At 51.0% G+C, this 21,486-nt stretch overlaps 2 protein-coding genes across 4 annotated transcripts in view; one reads left to right on the plus strand and one right to left on the minus strand.

The window, feature by feature from the left end:
• Positions 1 to 2,320, plus strand: part of Csgalnact2 (chondroitin sulfate N-acetylgalactosaminyltransferase 2) — a 40,863-nt gene extending 38,543 nt beyond the window's left edge. For all 3 annotated transcript variants that reach the window (XM_013033709.1, XM_013033707.1, XM_013033708.1), the window contains exon 8: positions 1,534 to 2,320. In XM_013033709.1, coding sequence (XP_012889163.1) covers positions 1,534 to 1,826 — 293 coding nt within the window. In that variant the 3' untranslated portion in view covers positions 1,827 to 2,320. The remainder of the gene's footprint in view (positions 1 to 1,533) is intronic.
• A 5,636-nt stretch (positions 2,321 to 7,956) lies between these two features.
• Rasgef1a (RasGEF domain family, member 1A) lies at positions 7,957 to 19,451 on the minus strand. The gene is made up of 12 exons (XM_013033721.1): positions 19,253 to 19,451; positions 16,561 to 16,683; positions 14,304 to 14,441; positions 13,206 to 13,427; positions 12,756 to 12,830; positions 12,321 to 12,413; positions 11,449 to 11,551; positions 11,276 to 11,355; positions 9,960 to 10,151; positions 8,806 to 8,929; positions 8,213 to 8,285; positions 7,957 to 8,041 (listed from the first exon to the last, which is right to left on the minus strand). Exons 1-12 carry the CDS (start codon positions 19,445 to 19,447, stop codon positions 8,017 to 8,019), a joined length of 1,443 nt encoding a protein of 480 aa, XP_012889175.1. The 5' UTR covers positions 19,448 to 19,451; the 3' UTR covers positions 7,957 to 8,016.
• Positions 19,452 to 21,486: the final 2,035 nt, after the last annotated feature.

The following is a 21,486-nucleotide window of genomic DNA, read 5'->3' on the forward strand; positions in this document are numbered from 1 at the left end:
ATTATTTATAAACTAATTCTGGCCATATAATACTTTTATTTTTTATTTTTTATTTTTTATTTTTTTTGGTCCGGTCGTGGGGCCTGAGCTCTGGGCCTGGGCGCTGCCCCTCAGCTCTTCAGCTCAAGGCTAGCGCTCTACCACTTGAGCCACAGCACCACTTCCGGCTTTTTTCTTCTTGTTTATGTGGTGCTGAGGAATCGAACCTAGGGCCTCATGCATGCAAGGCAAGTGCTCTACCACTGAGCCACCTTCCCAGCCCTTCCTATTTTTTTTTTTTTGAAAACTTATAGTGACAGACAACTCTAGAAGGTGAGTTCCCTCTACTTCCTGGACTTACTCTGATTTTCTTTTGTTTATTTATCTATTTATTGACTTGATTGGACTATTTGATAAGTTCTTTCTCTCCCCACTCTCACTCCTAATAGTATGAAGCCCGAATGTCACTTTTCAGGGAATGCACAGGCTTCCTGGATTTCTCTGGCTTTTGCTGCGCCCTCTCTGTCTCCTCTGTGCCTCTGGTGGTGTCACTATCAGCTATTGGAATCCACTGACCCAGTTAAAATTGAGCTTTTTTAGTTTGGGGTAGTTTGGGGTTTTTTTGTTTGGTTTTGGTGCCAGTTCAAAGCCCTGAGGTTTGAACTCAGGGCCTGGATACTATCCCTGAGCTTTTGTGCTCAAGACTAGTACTCTTCCACTTTGAGTCACAACTCCATTTTCCAGCTTTTTGGCAGTTAATTGGAGATCAGAGTCTCATGGACTTTACTGCCCACACTGGCTTTGAACCTTGATCCTCAGATCTCAGACCCCTGAGTAGTTGGGATTACAGTTGTGAGCCATCAATACCTAGCTCAGAGGTAGTATTTGAGGTTTTGGTTTTGTTGGATTTTGTTTTTGGGGAGTTAGGGGGCGCTGGTCAGTTGTGGGGCTTGAACTCAGGGTCTGGGCATTGTTCCTGAGCCTCTTTGTGCTCAAGGCTGGCACTCTACCACTTGAGCCACAGTGCCACTAAAGGTTTTTTGAATGGTTAATTGGAGATAAAAGTCTCACAGGGACTTTTTTACCTGGGCAGATTTTAAACTGTGATCCTCAGGTCACAGCCTCCTGAGTAGCTAGGTTGTGGGGCCTTAACTCTGGGCCTGGGTGCTATCCCTGAGCTCTTCAGCTCAAGGCTAACGCTCTACCACTTGAGCCACAGTGCCACTTCTGGCTTTTTCTGCTTATGTGGTACTGAGGAATTGAACCAGGGCCTTATGCATGCAAGGCAAACCCTCTACCACTGAGCCACTTTCCCAGCCCTGTATTCTTGAATCCTTAACCTCATTCTGGTACTCTCAGCAGCTTACCTGGAGCTCCCAGTGTCTTAACTATCAGCTGTCTTAACCATCAGCTGGTGATGGCTTTCCAAAGTAGATGGCCACATGGTCTCCTCTCATATGGGTGTCTGTGCTGGACCAGGCCATTACCGTTCCAGCACCTAACTGTGCCCTGGCTGTTGGGTCTTTACTCACAGTGTCACCTTTGGTCCTGCAGGTGGATTTGACATGGAAGTTAAAGGCTGGGGTGGGGAAGATGTTCATCTGTATCGAAAATACTTACATGGCGACCTCATCGTGCTGCGAACCCCAGTGCCTGGCCTCTTCCACCTGTGGCATGAGAAGCACTGTGCGGATGAGCTGACCCCTGAGCAATACCGAATGTGCATCCAGTCCAAGGCCATGAATGAGGCCTCCCACTCTCTCCTGGGGATGATGGTGTTTAGGGAGGAGATCGAGCGACACCTTCACAAACAGGCCTACAGGACCAACAGTGAGGCCCTTGTGTGATGTTACTGTGACCCCTAGCCAGCACTATTTATTTAGCCTTAATTCCCATTACAGATGCTGTGCCTGTTTCTTAGAGGATATGGTTATTTTTCCATGTTCTTCCTTAGATGACTTTAGCAGATCAACTTGCTAGAAGAAGAAAGCAAGTGTTCCAGTGAGTAGCCTCAATCTTAGGAGATCACTTCACTACAGAACAGTTGACAAAATGAAGTATACCATTTGTCCCCAAAGTAATTCTGAGTGTGTTAGTGCTGGGTGCCTGTGTTCTGATTGTGTCTGGGTGGAGGGATGGGGCGTGCGGGCTGAGGCTGGCTTTCAGCCAGTTCTGCAGTGGGGACAGAAATCAGACCTGATGCATGCACAGGGGCCCGTTTCTAGATGAGAATTTTGGTCAATAGTGTGAAGAATCCTTTTTCACTGAGGCAGAGAATTACATGACACATCCAAAATCTCCAACCAAACAACAATCCAGAAATAAAACCCCCTTAACTTCCTGCTTCCTACCCCCAAGCATCTGTTTTGGAACAAATGGGTAACAGAAAATGTGTTAGAATTTGTGGCTTGATTAAGTCAGGTATGTGGTAGTACACACGTTTCATCCCAATACTTCAGAGGCTGAAGTGGGAGAATCAAGAGCTTAAAGCCAGCCTAGGCTACTTAAGAAGATCCTTCCTCAAAAAACAAGAGCAGAAAGAAAAACTATAGTTATGTGTTATTACCACATTCAGACTGAATGGTCAAAGTTGCTGTGTAGTGTCTTAAGCAAACAAATTCATATGGAAGCTGAATGCTGGTTATGTCTGCAAACATCAGTTGACCTGAGCATGTGCACCCATGGCACTCTCCAGAGTTGATGAGCATAAACATCATGCTTGTGTTTTTTTTTTCTTTATACTGTCTCATTTAACAAGGATCCATATGTATTTAATACCATTTATTTTCTACTATGCTAGTATTTACTATATCTCCCTTTACATTATTGTAATACTTTCAGTAGAGTTTCATTGAGACAATAAAAAGACAGGTATCACTCTGATTTGAGAAAAGAGAAGGTGAGAATGGAAATCTGAGTTACAGATTTCTTTGTGTTTGTGTTTGCTGGTACTGGGACTTGAACTCAAGACCCTGGACACTGTCTCTTAGCTTTTCCACTCAACTACTGGCTCTCTACTACTTGAGCTACACCTCCACTTGCAGTTTTTTGGTGGCTCATTGGAAATGAGTCTTACAGACTTTCCTCCCCAGGCTGGCTTTGAACTGTGATCTTCAGATCACAGCCTCTGAGTAGCTAGGATTATAGGTGCCCAGCTGAGTTACAGACTGTTTTAGAGAAATATATTGCTTACAGATAAAATGTTATTTTAAGTGTAAATTATATTGAGACAAGTGAACTAAAAACTATATTCAGATAGGAATGTACTATATTATTTATTGCACATGGATCTTTTTCCATTGGATCTAGAAATTGGAGACAAGGTGAAAGATGTGCATACATTTGTTAACCTTTGATTTATAAAAGGGATCTACTATTTGTGTAACTTAAAAACAGAAGAAAACCATATTCTTTTTTGCTCAACCATTATACCAACTGAAATATCACAGATCGTACATTCTAGGTGCTACATGAATGCAGTTTTCTAATATCTTTACAAGATAGTACTTGAGTATTTTTAACGCTGTATAAAATGTTTGTAAAATAATTCTAGACAGTGTCTCCTTTTATATGCAGTTATTTATTATGAAGAAAAGTGAATTGTGGTATTTAAAAATGACAGACCTTAATTGTAAGAAAAGGTAAATTGTTACAGTTTGTGTTTTGAAAGAATGAAGTTATTTTAATTTTTTGGCCCGTCCTGAGGCTTGAAGTCTGGGCCTGGACACTGTCCCTGAGCTTCTTTGCTCAAGGCTAGCACTCTACCACTTGAGTAATAGCCCTGCTTATGGCTTTTTCTAAGTAGTTTATTGGAGATAAGAGTCTCCTGGACTTTCCTTCCTATGCTGGCTTTGCACTGCGATCCTCATATCTCAGCCTCCTGAGTAGCTAGGATTACATGCGTGAGCCACCAGTGCTTGGCTTTCAATTTTTTATTGTTTTTAACTAGCTTTTTTGTTTTGTTTTGGTGCCTATACTGGGGCTTGAACTCAGGGCTCAGGCCCTTAGCTTTTTCGCTCAAGGCTGGTGCTATACCATTTAAGCCACAGCTCTACTTCCAGATAAGAGTCACAGATTTCCTGCCCAGGCTGGCTCCAAGATGGGATCTTTAGATCTTGGCCTCCTGAGTAACTAGAATTTACAGGTGTGAACCAGTCCTTTACCTAGCTCTTAATTTACAAATGGAAGCTAAGTGATGGAAATATGTTTTTGACATTAAATGTTACCAATAAAGTATTTTATTACCAAAAGTGAAATTAACATGTAAATTAATTTCTTCCTATTGTGAAGTATCAGTACAAACCAAGTATATGCTATTTTAATTGTGAACTTTGAAGAAGAATCCACAGCAGTGTGCTAGCACCCAGCGTAAGATCCTTGCCAGTTGCTGGTCCTGTGTTCTCACTCTATAAGTTACCATCTGATTTTCATGAGAATTTTTCACTTGGCTCGCTTGTCCTATGTATCTCTACCCAATATACTGTTTATTTTGCCTGTTCCTGAATTTATATATTTCATCAGTCTCTTAACTCTCACTGGGCATGATCTTTGCAGTTCATGCATGTTGATCTCAAAGTTGATTCCTTTTTATGACTAAATAGTATTCCAGTGTATGAATGCACAACATTTCTTCTGTGTCACTGATAAATATTTGTGTTGTTTCCAGTTTTTTTAAACCCATTGTTGGTAGCCATTTGGGTTGCTTATAGTTTTATATTGTTTTACTGTTGACTTTTGCTATTTCAGGGAGACTTCATGAATGTCACTATACATGTCTCTTTTAGAAGCAGGCCAGAATTTCTGTAGGAGTTACAATACATGTACATGTACATGTTCAAATCACTTTCCAAGGTGCTTTTCGGCACTGGGTGGAGATGACCCTGCATTCTTGGCAGTATTGTGTTTTCTTTAACCATTTCTGTGCCTGTGGAATTCACAGGGAAGTGGGTCCATGCTGACAGGACTCCAGGTGTTCTGTGAGAAGGACATCCTATGTCCCAGGAGCTGCACCTCTGCCACTCCACCATCACCTGTTCCTCAGGTAGAGAAGAGTATGATTCCCATTTCAGTCTTAGAAATCTGAGGCTTAGAAGAGGTAAATAGCCAGGCACAGGTAGAATACCTGTAATCCTATTTAGGAAGCTGAGACCTAAGGGTCGCAGTTCAAAGCCAGCTCAGGCAGAAAAGCCTGTGAGACTCTTATCTCCAGTTAGCCAGCAAAAAAAGCCACAGTGGAACTGAAGCTTATGTAGTAGTGTGCCAGCATTGAGCAAAAAAGCCAAGTGAGAGTGCAAGGCCCTGGGTTCAAGCCCCAGTACTGGCACCAACATAAAACAAGCATTTACTTACCCTCAGCTAGGGCATCCACACAGGTGACTCGGTGTGCTCCATAGACAATCTCAGCACTTGTCAGTCCAGTCACCCCAATCTCCCTGGGAGCCAGAGCAGCAAGGAACCAGCCCACAGTCCAGCCCTGTCCATGGCCACAGCTGACTGCACCCAGCTAGACATTCTGCTTCTTGGCACACAGCCACCATTTGAGCACTCAGTACCCAGACGTGGTTACAGCAAATGTGCTGGGCCAGCCCTGCTGCAGAACATTCTGTCATAGCTGACAGCTTTCTTTGGGGCAGAGGTGGTCACATGGGAATGTCAAGACACCGTAGACATGAAGGAAGTGCTAGGCATGTGGCTCACACCTGTAATTACAGCTACTCAGGAGAATCATGAATTTAAGGCTAGCCTGGACAAAATTAGCAATATCCTGTCTCCAAAACAAGGTGGGGGACAGGGGCGACTAGAAGAATAGCTCAAGTGGTAGAGCATCAGCTTTGAGTAACTTGGGTGACATATGAGGCTCTGGATTCAGTCCCCAGTGTTACCAAGTGGCATTGGCTCATTCCTGTAACCCTAGATACTCAGGAGGCTGAGATTTAAGAACCAAGATTCAAAGCCAACCCAGGGCAAGAAAGTCAATTAACCAGCGAAAAACCTGGAAGTGGATCTGTGGCTCAACAGGTAGAGCACCAGCTTTCACTAGAAAAAGCTCAATGACAGCACCCAGGCCCTGACTTCAAGTCTTAGCCCTATCCCAAGGGGAGAAATAAAGGATCACCAGCACCAAGCAGGCAGAGGAGAAGAGCAACATGGTCTTTTATTGATGCAAATACATCCAGTCACTCCAGAACTGACACCCTGCACAACAGCACAGCTTTACACTCAGAGATCATCTCCAGATCCCAGAACAGAACCTGGAGATGCAGCAAGGTAGGAGAGGAAAGTAACACACAGACAACTGCCATAGGTACTAGAACTGTGACCCACGAGGCGCACATGGACTATAGGCTCTTTTTTTTTTTTAACACAACGTACAGAAAATGGTCTCACATTGTATTCCAAATATATATTCTCAAGTTTGTAGCCTTTTTTAATCTCCGAGACATAAACAAAACAATATATTTATATATACTATCAATATACAATCCGCACTAGTTAGTATATCTGCAAAGTGCCAGCCCACTGTGACAATACAGTGTTAACTATTCAGTTCCCCAGGCTGAGGGTGACCGGGTCCTCCTCTCCCTCCTGAGGCCTGGCCCCTCCCACCCAGGCTTTCCCTGGGTATTCTGGGAATTGGAACACTGACCAGGCCTCACAGTTCAGGAGGTCCTGACTGATGGCGCCCATCCAAAGCCAAGCCCGGGGACAGGGATGGGGTCAGGAATCCCTGGAAGGGAGACGGCAAGGACACTGGCTTTCTGAAATCAAGGGCCATCCTGGTCCAGGGAAGGTCCGGGGTTCACAGCAGACATGGGAAATGGAGTGTATTCCTGTTGAGTTGTGGAGAAAACCCAGTGGGGGCAGTTTCATCCAAAAGGGTTCCAGCAGTGCCAGCCTGGCTGAATCCAAGGTGACCCCCAGTAGAGGGAGAAGAGGGCTGTCTCCTCAACACAGTGGCTTCACCTCCCCACCCCCTTCCTGAGCACACAGTTTCCAGCCCAGTTCAGCATCCCACCCCCATCTCCAGCTGGGTTCAGAAAACTCCAGTGCCACAATGCCCCAGAGTCATCTTCCATGTCTCTTGTTTGAAGAATAATTTACCAAACGTACCCTCTCACAGAAAAAGAATGCTCCCAGGCCTTCTCCCGCCCCTCCCAGACCCCAGAAATCCCTGATAAAGGAAAATGAAAATGTAAACTTTGATAAGCCCCATACCCAAAAGTCCCCTTCCAGATATGTACACACGAGGCTCCCCTGGCTGCTCAGCCCTTCCTGTGGAAACCTGGCAGCCCAGACTGTAAACAGTAGGCGCCTTGTGCCCCGGGCAGAGCAGGAAGGCCGGACCCCCAGTACCTTCTAAGGCACTAACCCCGACATCGCAGACACTGGCTGGAAAGGCGTCCGAGCAGGCAGGGCTTATGTTGGTTTTGGTTGGTTAATTTTTTTTAAATATTTTTCATAAGATGTTAATAATCAAAAGTAGAAAATAAAAATCTACATTTCATTAGAATAAGATGTCATCATGGATATCATCTCCCATGACAATCTTTCTCCCACCCCTTCCCCAAAGCAGGGCCCCGCCCTGGTATTTAAAATAAATTAACAACAACAACAAAAAAAAGCTCTTGTTAAGTGCCAAAGGTGGATGCATGAAATAATTACCATTTTTCTTCTTCAGAAAAGTTATATACAAAATAGACCCCAACCGGTGAGGTCTCTTCATCTCAATCCAGATCAGTCAAGATGCACATTCAGCCAGGTGCCATGGCTCACAGCTGTAATCCTGGCCACGCAGGAAGCTGAGATCTGAGGATCCCAATTGGAAGCCAGCCCTGGGCAGACAAATCTGAACTCTTATCTCTAATGAACCAGCAAAAAGCTGGAGTGGAGGTGTGGCTCAAGTGTTAGAGTGCCAGCCTTGAGTGACAAAGCTAAGGGAGCATGCCAGGCCCTGAGTTCAAGCCCCAGTACCAGCACAAAAAACAAAAAAAAAGATGCAAACTCAGCTGCTTCATCCGGCATCTGCTGCCTTTATCCTCAGGCTCTGTTAAGGAGAGTGGTCCTAGGGGTGGACAAGGCTGAGGTCAGCTCCCCTGAGGCCCTGACCTGTGAGTGGAGGGCTATGAAAATGCCCCACCTCCCATTGGCTCAGATGCCCAGTCAGAAGATCCAGCACACCCCCTCAGCCTGATATCCCTCCCCAGGCTCAGGGTCCATGGTGTCTGCTGCCTACCTGAGGGCCTTCCAGTTGTCCTTCTCCATGTGGTTCTCAGGACCTTCACTCTCAAAGGAGGCCACGAATAGAGCTGAGGAACAGATAAGGCCTGAGAACATGCTACCATGGGCTAACAGCACTTGCACAATCCTTCCAACCGATTGGCCAGGCGGAGGCACCAGTACCTACCCGCAGCCTCTACAGAAGGTCCCCAGGCTGCCAGCCAGGGGTCCTCTGTGTGTGTGTGTGTGTGTCCTAGGGCTTGAACTCAGGGGCCTGGGCGCTGACCCTTTGTGCTAAAGGCCAATACTCATCACTTGAACTACACCTCTGCTTCCAGCTTTTTGGTGGTTAATTGGAGGAGAGTCTCATGGACTTTCCTGCTCAGGCTGGCTTTGAATTGTGAGCTTCATATCTCAGCCTCCTGAATAGCTAGGATTTCAGGCATGAGTCACTATGCCTAGCTTGTCTTTTCACATCATCAATCAGCCCCACCTTAAGCACATTGTGTGGACTAAGGAGTCTGGGGAAGGGAGTAGGTGGGAGGGGGGAGGTTGGGGATAACAATCACATCACTCCCAGAGCAGCCCTGAGCAAGTGAAGACCCTCACCTTCCTCGCTGTAGATGGGTGCCGAGAGCAGGTAACTCTGAATCTTCTTGTCCTTCTCAAAGGGACACTCCACCTGCGTCCATGTCATGAACTCATGGATCTGTCTGGAGATCTCCCAGAATTTCTGAAAGAAGACCAGTGAGATAGTGTCACTTGTCATCCTGACCTTCAAAGCTACCACTGGACCGGGTGCCGGTGGCTCACGCCTGTTATCTCAGAAGGCTGAGATGTAAGGATCACAGTTCAAAGCCAGCCTGGACAAGAAAGTCCATGAGACTCATCTCCAGTTAACCACTAAAAAAGCCATCGATGGAGCTATGTGGCTCAAGTGGTAGAGTGCTAACCTTGAGCACAAAAGCTCAAGGGTAGTACCCAGACCCTGAGTTCAAGCATCAAGATTGGCGTGCGCGCGCACGCACACACACACACACACACACACACACACACACACACACATTGGGGAGAGGACAGACTGCTATGAGGATGGGGACACTGGCCATAGTGACTTGTGCAGCAGGTGTTCCCTGAGGCCCCCTGGTCCAGCCTCTGCCCAGGTCATCAGGCTGAAGCTAAGCAGTGCCCCCCTGTGGCCTGTGCTGTAGCCTGGGCGGGTAATCCAGCGGTACCCAGTGGTATTACCAGAACAAGCATGGTCTCACTCCTTGGGCCTGAGCAGCCACACCAGCCCCTTCCCTCTGTGAGCTGGTACACCTGACCATCACCTCTGCCCTCCTGTCCTTGTCCAGGCTTCCTAGCCACCAGGCAGGTTCTTTGTTTCTAAATAAAAATTCTAGATGAGATCCCAACTAGAATTCTCCAGAATTTTAGATGAAAATTCAAGCTGACTAGAATTCTCTAGAATTTCCATTTAGAATTACCACTCCCTGGTCACTGGCCATGTCTCTTCATGCTTAAAGCCCTCCAGCAGCCCCTTCTCTGTCTCCATAGTGGGGTTAGCACTAGAACTAGCATTGTGGGAATAAGCTTTGTGACCAGGTTCTCTTCCCCTCTTCCCTCCCGCCCCTGCACCCAACCTGGGTACATCCAGATCTACAACCCTTTTTTTCTAAGATGAGTCTTGGCTATCTGTGGTGGAGGCACATACAATTGCTATCTGTCCATGCCAAGCCAGGAGCCCAAGCGGCTAAGCTCACCTTGAAGTTTATGTGCCCATTGGGCAGATGGTTGGTGTGGATTTTGTGCAGAAAGTAGATATCCTTGACAAAGAGGTTGAACACAGGGATGACGATCTTCTCTCGGCTGCTGTTGGCCATCTGGGATCTCTGCGTCGCCCCCTGCAGGGCTGTGCGGTAATTGCAGAAGTTGCTAGATGGGTCCATGTGGTGCTAGGGAATAGGGAGCAAATGGTGAACACGTGATCCCCACACACCCTGTGGAGAGCCAGGCAGGGTGGAGAATGTGTTATCAGCAGGTGGCCCAGTTCTGAGGGGAGGAGACGCCCCCCCAGGAGGAAGGTGCCTGAGGAGCCCTGGGGCCTCAGGAAAACTAAAGCATCCCAAAGCCAGGCAGGCCCCAGGCTCTCAACACTTGTAGTCCTAGCTGAAATCTGATGATCAAAGACCAAAGATCAAAGCCAGCCTGAGCAAGAAAGTCTGTGAGACCCTAATCTCCATTTAACTTCCAAAGGTAGCTAGAAGGGGAGCTGTGGTTTAAGTGGAAGAGTGCTAGCCTTGAGCAAAAAAGCTCAGGGATAGGACCCAGGCCCTGAGTTCAAGCCTGAGGATGGGCATGAGAGAGAGAGAGAGAGAGTGCACAAGAGCATCCTAGCATTGCTGTGCATGGTGTCCCCTCCTTCAAAATCTGCATAGATGACACCTCCCAGCTGACTCAACGAGGCTCAAATGACTTGAAAAGGAAAGGAAGGAAGGAGAAAGAGGAAAGAGAGAGAAAGAAAGCTGGGCACTGGAGGCTCATGCCCGTAATCTTAACTACTTAGGAAGTTGAGATCTGAGGATCCTGGTTTGAAGCCTGCCTAGGCAGGAAAGTCCATGAGACTTATCTCCAATGAACTACCAAAAGCCTGGAAGCAGAGCTGTGGCTCAAGTAATAGAGTACCAGCCTTGAGCAAAAAAGCCAAGTAAAAACATGAGGCCCTGAGTTCAAGTCCCAGTCCCAGCATAAATGAACAAAAGCAGAAGCATCCAAGTCAGATGTGTCTGGGCAGGCCCTCTGCGTCCTGTCTGCAGCCTCCAGAGACCTATGAGCATTCCAGGAGCAGAATTTGCCTAAGGATGAGGCCAATCAACCATTCTAGGCCAGCAGCATTTTATCCCAAGCTTATTAGCTGCTTTTGGCAACTTGCTTCAGGTTGACGCTGCTTTACCTAAACCACGGAGGCCAAGGGGAATGCCAGAACCCCCCTCCAGCTGGGGTGCCAGGAGCATGTGCCCACCCTTGCTGCTGGCACTTTCTGCCCACCCAGGATGAAAGGTGCTCCGGTGCCATGTACCTCTAAGACATCGAACTTGGCCGTCTTGACTTTGGACCATGTTTTCTTCAGCCGTGCCACTGGACTGAGGTTCATGCCAGCTGCAGGGACAGTGGGCAGGGGTCAGGACACAGGGAGGCATGGGTATGAGCAGCCCACCTGTGCCCAGAGTATACCTGTGCCCAGATACTCACAGATGATTGCCATCATGGAGTTGAAGTTGCCAATGTTGAAGCATTCCCGGGCCACATCAATGAAGAACTCCAGCATACGTGTGCGATGCTTCTTCTTTACCACCTGGGGGGAGGGGGGCATAGCTTCATCATGGAGCCACCAAGGGGCCACAGGGGCCAAGATCATGGGACAGCAGGGTAGGGAAGACCTTAGGGATTTTCTCCCAGGCCTGGGAGATCTGAGGCCAATCTGAGACTGTGCAAGGCCCAGACACCCACCCCACTGCTGACATCTCCTTGGCCACAAAAGGGGACCGTGGGGAGCCGGCAAGAACCATGCAGGCTGGCAGGACAGTGCTGGGCATGGGAGGACCCTCTTGGGAAAAGGTCTCTGTGGTCATTAACAAATCATTAGCTGATGCTGCTGGCTCGGGCTTGTAACCTAAGCTACTCAGGAAGCTGAAGGAGGCTAGGCTGGAGCAGGAAAGACCAGGAGACTCATCTCCAGTGAACCACCATAGAAGTGGTAAAAGCACTAGCCTTGAGCAAAGGGGCTAAGGGAGAGTGCCCAAGCCTTGAGTTCAAGGCTGAGTATTGGCTCAAAGAAAAAAGGAAAAAAGGAAGTAGGAAGGAAAGAGGAAAGGAGAGAGGAAGGAAGAAGGAAGGAAGGAGGGAAGCGGAGGGGAGGAGGGAGGAGATAAGTCACTGCACTGGGATTTTGGACAGGGTCACTTGAATTTTCTTTTAGTCTCCTCTCTGGCTCCAGGCAGGTAGAGCAGGAGTTTAAGTCTCAAGGAAGGAAGCAGCCACACACACACACACACACACACACACACACACACACACACACACACACACACACACACACCAGTTCTGCCTCTGGATGGGCTTACCCGGCACACCTCGGTGGCCACCAGCATGCTCAGACAGTTGAACCAGTTGTCATAGGCCTCCAGGCTGTAGGTCTTGGTCATGTCCCCTCGGCACTTGGGGGGGGAGGACACACAGAGTCACACGAGCGCAGGGAACCCTGGCTGGAGGTCAGCTCCTGTGGCTGAGCCTGCCCACAGCAGCCTGGCTCACACCTGCCTGTTCCTAGGTCATCCAATGCAAGTCTTGCCACCCCCTACCCAGCACGCACTGCACCTCCAAGCAGGCCCAGGAGGGTCAGAACACATCCATCTGGAGCCATGACCAATTCACTGGGGGCTCTCAGGGCATCTGTGAGAGGCTTGCACCCACCCTGCAAACGATGTGAGTGCCAGGCTCCGACACCAGTCACTCCTGGGGGAAATGCCACTGCATGCCATGGGGCTCAGCTCACTCACCCTGTGGTTATCCAGAGAGTCCATGTGGCTTATGATCTGCATCAGGTCCTCGGGATAAATGCTGCTGACCCTCTCCTGTGATGGGGGATAGAACTTCAGGGGCACATGGCCAGAGCCTGGGATCAGTGAGCCTGTCCAGGATATGGGCTCATCCTGGGGCTACGGCAGGACAGCAGCCCCCCTCCAGCCCATTATACAGGCTGCCATGCACTTGTAGACCCGTCACCCAGCACAGAGACACCTGTTGCACTGATGGTCACACTGTGGCCTGAGACACAGTGGCCAGAGCGTTGGCAAGCCATCTCTGCCATCCTGTGGCAGCCATTGCACAGGCTGGACGGCTCTCTGCCAATCTAGGCTGAGTGGGACACCGGTCCTGAAGTCTTGGCTAGAAAGCCGGGAAATGCCACCCTCCCTTGGACCCAGTGCCGAGCCCTGGGCAGCACTGACCAGTTCGATGTGAGTCAACTGTTGGGCCAGCACCAGCGGGTCACAACACACTCCCAGGATGTCCTTCTGGACAGCTGGTGGCTTGGCTTTCAGGATGGGCCCTTTGTCCATGGTTGGTGGCCGGAGCTTCTCCCGAAGTTCCTGTAACTGGTTCCGGGCAGCCAGGGACAGCAGCAGGCTCTGTATCATCTGCGTGATCGCCTTCTTCACTGTGCCATTCTCCTGCAAGTTGGAGGCAAGGGAGGGGCTGCTATGGTCGGCAAGTTCACCAACCCCATGGCGATGGCCTGGCCACCAGATGCAGGCTTCAGGCTCACATCCCTCATCCATTCCTGCCTCCAGTCTTGGGATTTCAACGGGAGTGGAGGATGGTGCTGGCTTCCTGGGGGCTGCTAGGAAGGGCAGGCCTGGGGCTGCCCCGCTGGGAATGGAGACTGAGGTGTGTGTCTCCCAGGTAAGAGAAGCAAAGTTGCCTCTCGCTGCCTCCCTCAAGCAGAAGTGCCACACTGGATGGACAGAGGCTCCTCCCCTGGATAGGAGGGAGCCTGGACTCTGTGGTCCCAAGGAGGAACAGGGCCTGACCAGCATAGGAGCTCTCAGACCTGCCTGAGGAGAGGGGCCTCAAAGCCTTTAGGTTTCCTGTCTCTAATGTAGGCCTGAATGAGGCCAAGAGCTGCAGGAGCTGGGTTGCTGATGGCTCACACCTGAGATTTAAGGATCACAGTTCAAAGCCAGCCCAGGCTGTCCGTGAGACTCATCTCCAACTAATCACCACCAAAAAGCTGGAAGTGGAGCTGTGGCCAAGTGGTAGTGCCCTAGTCGTAAGCACAAAAGCTCAGCGGCAAGGCCCAGGCCCTGAGTTCCAGCCCCAGAGCCAACACACACACACACACACACACACACACACTAGCTGCAGGAGCAGTTAGGCCCTCTGCTTGGGCCCCTACTCCAGGCACTAGAGTGCCAGGGGCCAGGGCAGGATCACAGCAATGACCTCCACAGATAGGATATCCTGTAGACTTCACCTCCCTCCCTCCACACACATGCACACGCGTGCACACACACAGTGGTCCAGCCTGGGGCTGAGGGAGGTGTCACCTCATCGCACTGGGTGACGCGGTGAGTGATGGCCTTCAGCTCGGCCATGGCCTTGTCATCCTGGAAGTCATAGGGAAAGGCCTCTGTCCACTCCTTCAGGAGTTGCACGATCTTGGCGGAGAAAGACTTGAGCTTGGCCTGGAACCGCAAAGCGAGTGAGATGCCACAGGTCAGAGAGAACCACAGGGCAGCCAATGGCCCAAGCACCCTTCTCCCTCAGAACTGGCACCCCACCTCCAGGCTCCTCCTGGGCCTGTGTCTCTGGTGTGCCTCGGGCTCAGCCACACCTGAGCCGCCTGTAAGACTGTGCCCTTAAATCAGCTTTTTTGTCACTTCAATTCATTTTCAATAATAACAATAGTAATAATGGAGCTGAGCACTGGTGGCTCACACCTGTAATCCCAGCTACTCAGGAGACTTGAGATCTGAGGATCTTGTTAGAAGCCAGCCCAGGCAGACAAGTCTAAGAGACTCCTAGCACCAATTAACTACCAAAAAAGACAGTAGTGCAGGTGTGGCTCAAGTGGTAGAGCGACAGCCTTGAGCAAAAAGAGCCAAGTGAGAATGAGGCCCTGGGTTTGAGCCCCAGTTCTAGCACAAGATAATAATAATAATAAAGTTAGCTATAGAAAACTAATTTCACTTTCTATAATTAGATATTTCCCATCAAAAGCGTGTAGTGAAAACCAAGCAGAATTGGATTAAATGAAAGACTCATTAATGGTCTTGGTTAAAAGCAGGTTGGCCAGTGCTAGGAGGGGCTGTGGCATTCAGGGGGAAGCAGGGCCACTCTGTGTCCAGGAGGCCTGGGTCTGCCTGTCAATACCACCCACCTGGACATAGGGCCCTCTAGGATAGGGGATCATAGGTGTGCAGCAAGGCTGCACGCTCTTCTCAGCATGCCTGCCTGCATAGTCTCTGCTCTAGGGAGGGGAGAGGAGAGGTACAGGATTCCTGGCTTTAGCCGCACCATCCGCTGGTCTACCTACCCAGGCCAAAAGCCCATCTGGTCTACCACAGCTCTCTTCAAGGCCTGATGAGTTCCTTTCCATACTGGTCACTCCCCGGGCCCTGCCTGTCCTCAGGACCCACTGCTCTGCCAACTCAGGCTCCCCACAGATGTTCGTGTCACCTGGGAAACCAACCCCTCTGACGCTGCAGCTGATTGGAACTTGGGTCACACCCCCTGGTGCCAACTGCTTTGACGGCACTCACCACCTGTTTTTTGTAACAGAACCTAAACTTGTGAGAGCCAGGACTCCCCCCCACACACACCTGCCCCAAGGCCTCAGGGGAGATAGCCCTGACCCTGACTCAACCCAAACAATATTAAACAATCTGTGCCAGGCCCGTATCTCACACCTGTAATCTAGCTCCTCAGGAGGCTGAGCCATGAGGATCCCGGTTCAAAGCCAGCCTGGATAGGAAATTCCCTGAGAAGATTCTTATTTCCAATGAGCCACCAAAAAGCCAGAAGTGGAACTGTGGCAGCCTTGAGTAAAAAAGCTAAAGCAAGACCCTGAGGCCCTGTGTTTAAGCCCCAGTACCAGCACGAAACAAAACAAAAACCTCTCCCTATTCGGGTGCTGAGATTTGGATATGAGCTATTCTCCCATGGGCCTGTGTTTTCAGTGTTTGGGGTCCCCAGCTTGGAAGTTGCTAGAAACTTTAGCTGGTGGGACCTAGCTAGAGGAATGGGTTCTGGGGGTGTGCCCTTGGGAATGCCTTGTCCCTCACTCCTCTCGTCTCTCTTGCTCCCCACTTCCGGTCCACCATGAGCTGAGGATGCTCGTTCCCTCACATGCTCTGGCCACCATGATGCTCTGCCCACCCCTTTGGGGTCAATGGATGGAACCCTCTATATCTGTGAGCCAACGCAAATGTCAATCTGTCCTGTCAGCCATCCTCCCAGGGACCTGGTGACAGGGTAGGCCCAGTGACTCATACATGAGGCCTCTGTGGGGAGCAGGCCACCTGACACCCACCTGGGAAGTGACAGCGGCTCAGCCCTGCAAGGGAACACTTACCCCAAGCTGCTGAGTCCTGCCCTGGGCAGACCATTGCTTCCAGCACTCGGGGGAGGGGGATGTGCTTAACACTGGTAGCCCCACTTCAGGCCCAAGAGACTTTCCCCCAGGCACACCAGGCCCAAGCCAGGCTGCCACGCCCCTTCCTGGGCCACTAGGCTGGGCCCTATGTCTCTCTCCAGGCATGAATGACAGAGCTGGGTGTGAGCAATGTCCTCACTGTGTCCTACCTTCTCAGGCCCAGCCTCCAGCTGCTGCCTCTGCTCCAGGCAGATCTGTCCCACCCGGGCCAGCAGGTCCCGGGGAGGCGTGAAGACCCTGGAGCTCAGGAGAAACGTGAAGATGTATGTCCTCTGAAGAAGGGAAAGCAGAAAGCCTGGTCAGGCCCAGCTGGCAGCACTGCTGCGGGATCCCATCGCTCTCCCTGGCCCTGCCCAGCACCCTGCGGGACATGTGAGGTGCAACCACTCCTTCCTCACTGCCAGCTTTCCTCTCTCTGCACCCCGGCTTCTCCTCTGTGACCACAGCCTGTACTGGAGACAGCTCTGCTGGGGTTCTTCTGCTCCCTGGCCCCAGTCATGACAGAGGCTCCAGGGTCTGTTGCCTAGCCCAAGGTGCCCCCTGGTCAGCAAAGGCCAGGCCTGGTCAGCAAGAGCAGGGCCTGGTCAGCAGGGGCTTGGTCTGGTCAGTAGGAGTGGGGTCTGCTCAGCCTGGGTGTGGTCTGACCAGTAGGGACGGAGCCTGGTCTTCATAGGTGTGGCCTTGCCAGTGGGGGGTGGGGTCTGGCCAGCATGGGCAGGATCTAGTCAGCAGGACCCTTTCCAGCCAAGACCTGGCTTTCAGGAACTGATGTGGGCTCCTTCCTGGCCCATTTCTGACTGCCTGTGGGCCCTGACCTCCCAGGCCCATCCCAGGGTCCTGTATCCCACATCCAACAAGCATGTGAGCTGAGATCCTCATGGACTGGAGGACAGAAGGGACAGAGCTCTGGCCAAGGTTCCGCCACAGAGTCGGTTCCTGGGGAATCTTCACAGACTCCAGCTTGGGGCCAAGATGGACTTTGTGATGAGGAAGATCGCCTGGGACTCGGGAGAAGCCCTGCCCCCCTCAAACCTCAGTCTGACCCCATCCCATGGAGTTGCTGCAGGCACAGGGCTGGGATGTCCTTCGCACCCAGAGCCCTCCACTGTGTGGACAAAGCAAGGCTGCTCGGAGGCCAGCCCTCCCTGGGGCAATGGGGACCCTGCTGTCCCACGGATTTCACAGGACCTATCCCGGATTGTTGAGGATCCCAGCAAACAGGTGGGAGTTTGGGGGTCTCCTTTAAAACTGTGGGTGAGGAAAGATGTTGGGGCTCTGAGGCAAGGCAGAGGCACCCCAGAAAGAATCCAGATGGGGTGCAGCCCTGCCCACAGGAGGGAGTAGAGAGAGGATCAGAGGAGCAACTGCCCAGCCCTCGCCCTGGCCCCACTTCCTGCCCTGCATTTAATTCTTGCCCACTTTCTTTCTTCTAGGAAACAGTTCTAAGGACTATAGGAGATGACAGTAGACTGAGACTCCTCTGGGACAGTTTTATCAGGGGTCTTAGCTAAGTGCTGGCAGCCATGCCCATGATCCTAGCTAACTCAGGAGGGTGAGAGCTGAGGATCCCAGTTCAAAGCCAGTCTGGGCAGAAAAATCTGTGAGCCTGTCATCTCCAATTAACCAGCAAGTAGCCAGAAGCGTAGCTGTGGCTCAAGTGGCAGTCTCATACCTGAGCAAAAAAGCTACAGGAAAGCATGCTAGTCCTGAGTTCAAGTCCCAGCACTGGCACAAAAATACATAAAATTTAAAAAGGAAAAAATAAGGAAGTCTCTTTTTGCTGTAGCATAGGACCACTGCCCCACAGCCTGACCAGGGATGGGGGGGTGGGAGACACAGTTCTGCCAGGAGCATCTTTGTGGGCTGTAAGATCTCTCCTCCAGAGTCTGCCTCCAGACTCTCAGCAGGTGTGTCTGCATGACCAGTACCAAGACAGGGCTCTGATCAGAGTTACAGGATGGACAAAAGGATGGCAGGTGAGTAAAACAAGTTGCAGAGAGCAAAAGTGGCCACCAGGTGGCGAAGCTGAGCCCAGCACCACAATTAGGAGAAAGCTGAAGGGTCGTGACTCTTGATTCCACGTGTGTGTGTGTGTGTGTGTGTGTGAGAGAGAGAGAGAGAGAGAGAGAGGAGAGAAAGAGAGTCACAGAAAGAGACAGAGACAGAGACAAAAACAGAGTTGGTCCTGGGACTTGAACTCAGAGCCTGGGTGCTATCCCTTAGCTTTTTTACTTAAAGCTGAAACTCCACCAGTAGAGCCACAGCTCCATTTCTAGATTTTTGGTGATTCATTAGAGATAAAAAATTTCACAGACTTTCTTGCTTGATCTGGACTTGAACTATGATCCTCGGATCCCAGGCTCCTGAGTAGCTAAGATTACAGGTGTGAGCCACAGCACTCAGCATGGTAATTCTTGCCCAACTCCTGCATGTAAGGCTATGCCAGGGCCACCACGCAACCCTGCCTCCAGGAGGGGGGGCAGGCAGCAGGAGCAGCCAGGGTCAGGCCTCCCGGAGAACCTCCTTTCAGGACCCCTGCTCTTCATGGGTGGGGGAAAGCTCACAAGGGACTGCCTACTCTGTTTCCAGAATGGCAGATGTCATACTGAGGTGAAGCGGGAAACGGGGTTGCTGGAGAGCAGTGCAGCCGGTGCTCCGAGCTCCAGGGGTCTGCAGGGATTTTGAACACAAAACCAGCTTCTCCACTCAGGGATGGCTCTAGGAAGTGGGCTGGGCAGCCATGGTGAGTTCCCCTGCAGGGGCACGCCTACTACTCTGTTCAAGCCTGCCTCCCTCCAGAAGATACTTCCCTGTCGCCTCCTCCCTGACCCAGGCACTCACATCCGGGTAATAGTCCACCGTGGGGACCAGATGCTCCATCAAAGCCTCCAGGGACCCAGAGATGAGACGTCCATCTTGGAAGATGAGGTCCCCAGGGCCGCTGGCCCCACCTCCTCTTTCCCCCATGCTGGGGTTCGCCTGTCCACTACAGCTGGGCCCAAGGATGCTGGAGAAGACCACGGACGTCTGGGGCATCGTTTCCTGGAGAGAAGAACAAAAGTGTGAGGTATCAAAGCGCCCCCAACTCTGTGGCTAATCCCCCAGAGGCTCCTGCAAAAGCCCACAACACCTAAGGGCAGGCGAGCGGCTGCCCTCTGAGTCCTCCCATGGTCTGTGTCTGAACAAAGCTCCTTCAACATGCTCCATGAATGTCAGGCCTCACTCTAGAGGCTTGGACACAATTGGCCTCCTGAGGTGACATCTAGGGAACGCATGAGGAGCAAAGTACAGGGAGCCTGTGGTCAAGGCAGCTTGGATATCACTGGCCATGCCATTGGGCATTGGTGCTCATGCCTCTAATCCTAGCTACTCAGGTGGCTGAGACCTGAGGATCACCGTTTGATGCCGGCCTGGGCTGACAAACCCGAGAGATTTATCTTGCCAATTAACTAGAAAAAAATGACAGAAGTAGAGGTGTGACTCAAGTAGCAGAGAAGCCAAACAAGAGCACAAGGCCCTGAGTTCAAGCCCCAGAACAGGTATAAAGAAGCGGGAAGGGGGGGGGGAAAGAAAGGAAAGAAAGAAGGAGAAAAAAAGGGAAAAGAAAAGAAAACATAAAGGAACATCCTAGGACAGCAGAGATGCAAAGGTCCTGAAGACAGTATATCTATGTATGAAAGGAGTAAGCCGGTACCATGGCCAGAGGACTGTCAACCATGCATGTCCTGGGCTAGGGTGGTCTGTGTTGTTGCTGCTGCTTCTAAGTGAGGAGAAATAGGACTCCAAGCCGAGATACTGAGGGAGCCTGCTAAAGAAGTATCTGGAAGCTGCCTAGCTGTTTTTGCAAAACTCAGGGAAAGCCTGTGAGATCAGGTGGGAGCAGAGGGGCACGGGGCAAACCCTGGGCACTGTCAGGCTGTCTTGGGTCTGTTTGGGCCTCGGCACCACGCAGAGCAAGATGACAAGATGTGGGGAAAGATCTGGAACTTGTTCTTGGCTGCATGGAATCTAAGGTGGGTAGGGGAGCATCCTGGGGGTCTTGGTGTCCTGGAGCTCTCCACCATGGCCTGGCCCACCGGGGCCTGCAGGGTGACCACCTCACACTGCACAGAGTCTGAAGACCTCTGGCCACAATTATACCCAACGCCCAAAGCAGCCTGGGGGCTGCCTGGACCATGTTCCTAGTCCTGCCACAAGGGGGCGCACTGGCCCTCTGAAGTTTATGTCTGAGAGCCTGTACCTGCTCCTGCCACACCGGTGCGTAGTAGACCTGGGCCAACCTGTGAGCCCAGACCCCAGACCTCTGAGTTTTATGTTTAGGAGTGTGTTCACACTCCTGCCACCAGGGGCGCCCTGAGGCCTGGGCCGGCCTGCAAGGGCAGGCTCTCCTAGCCCTTCTTCCCTTTCCAGATGAGTGGGCCTAGGGCGCAGATGGACGAAGGAAGAGGAGCCTAACCGTTCTGCAGGGGTGGGGGCTCCAAAAGCCTCCTGCACAGGACCCTCTCCTATCACTGACAAGTGGGGGTGATCTTCAGAATAGCCCCTACACAGTTCCGGACCCATAGTCACCATGCATCCCACCAGCCTGCCCCTGCTGTGTAGAGCAGGTGACAACCATGACTGAGAGGATCCTGGGCTGCGGTTCCCCAGGCTTGACAAGCAGAGTCACAGACCTTCACACCTTCACGTGAAGTCGGCCACACCCACAAAGGGAACAAAAGACCCCAGCCAGGTGGTACGCCCCCATAAGAAAATGTCTTGGAATTCCGGGGAAAACCCTGGGTGAGGGTTCAAAGGAATAACCCAGACTCAGAACAGAATGAGGCCCCAGGCTCAGGCTGCTCCACTCAACAGGGCTCTAACAAAACACTCCCTCCAAGTTAGGCTCTGTGGCTCAGGCCTGTAATCCTAGCTACTCAAGAGGCTGAGCTCTGAGGATCGTGGTTAGAAGACAGCCTGAGCAGAAAAATCTGTGAGATTCTCATCTCCACTTAACCACCAAAAGCCAGAGATGGGGCTGTGGCTTAAGTGGTAGAGTGCCAGACTTGAGCAGAAAAAGTGCTCAAAAAACAGGA

Source organism: Dipodomys ordii, unplaced genomic scaffold, assembly GCF_000151885.1.
Source record: "Dipodomys ordii isolate 6190 unplaced genomic scaffold, Dord_2.0 Scaffold176, whole genome shotgun sequence".
In the NCBI taxonomy this organism is placed as follows: domain Eukaryota; kingdom Metazoa; phylum Chordata; class Mammalia; order Rodentia; family Heteromyidae; genus Dipodomys; species Dipodomys ordii.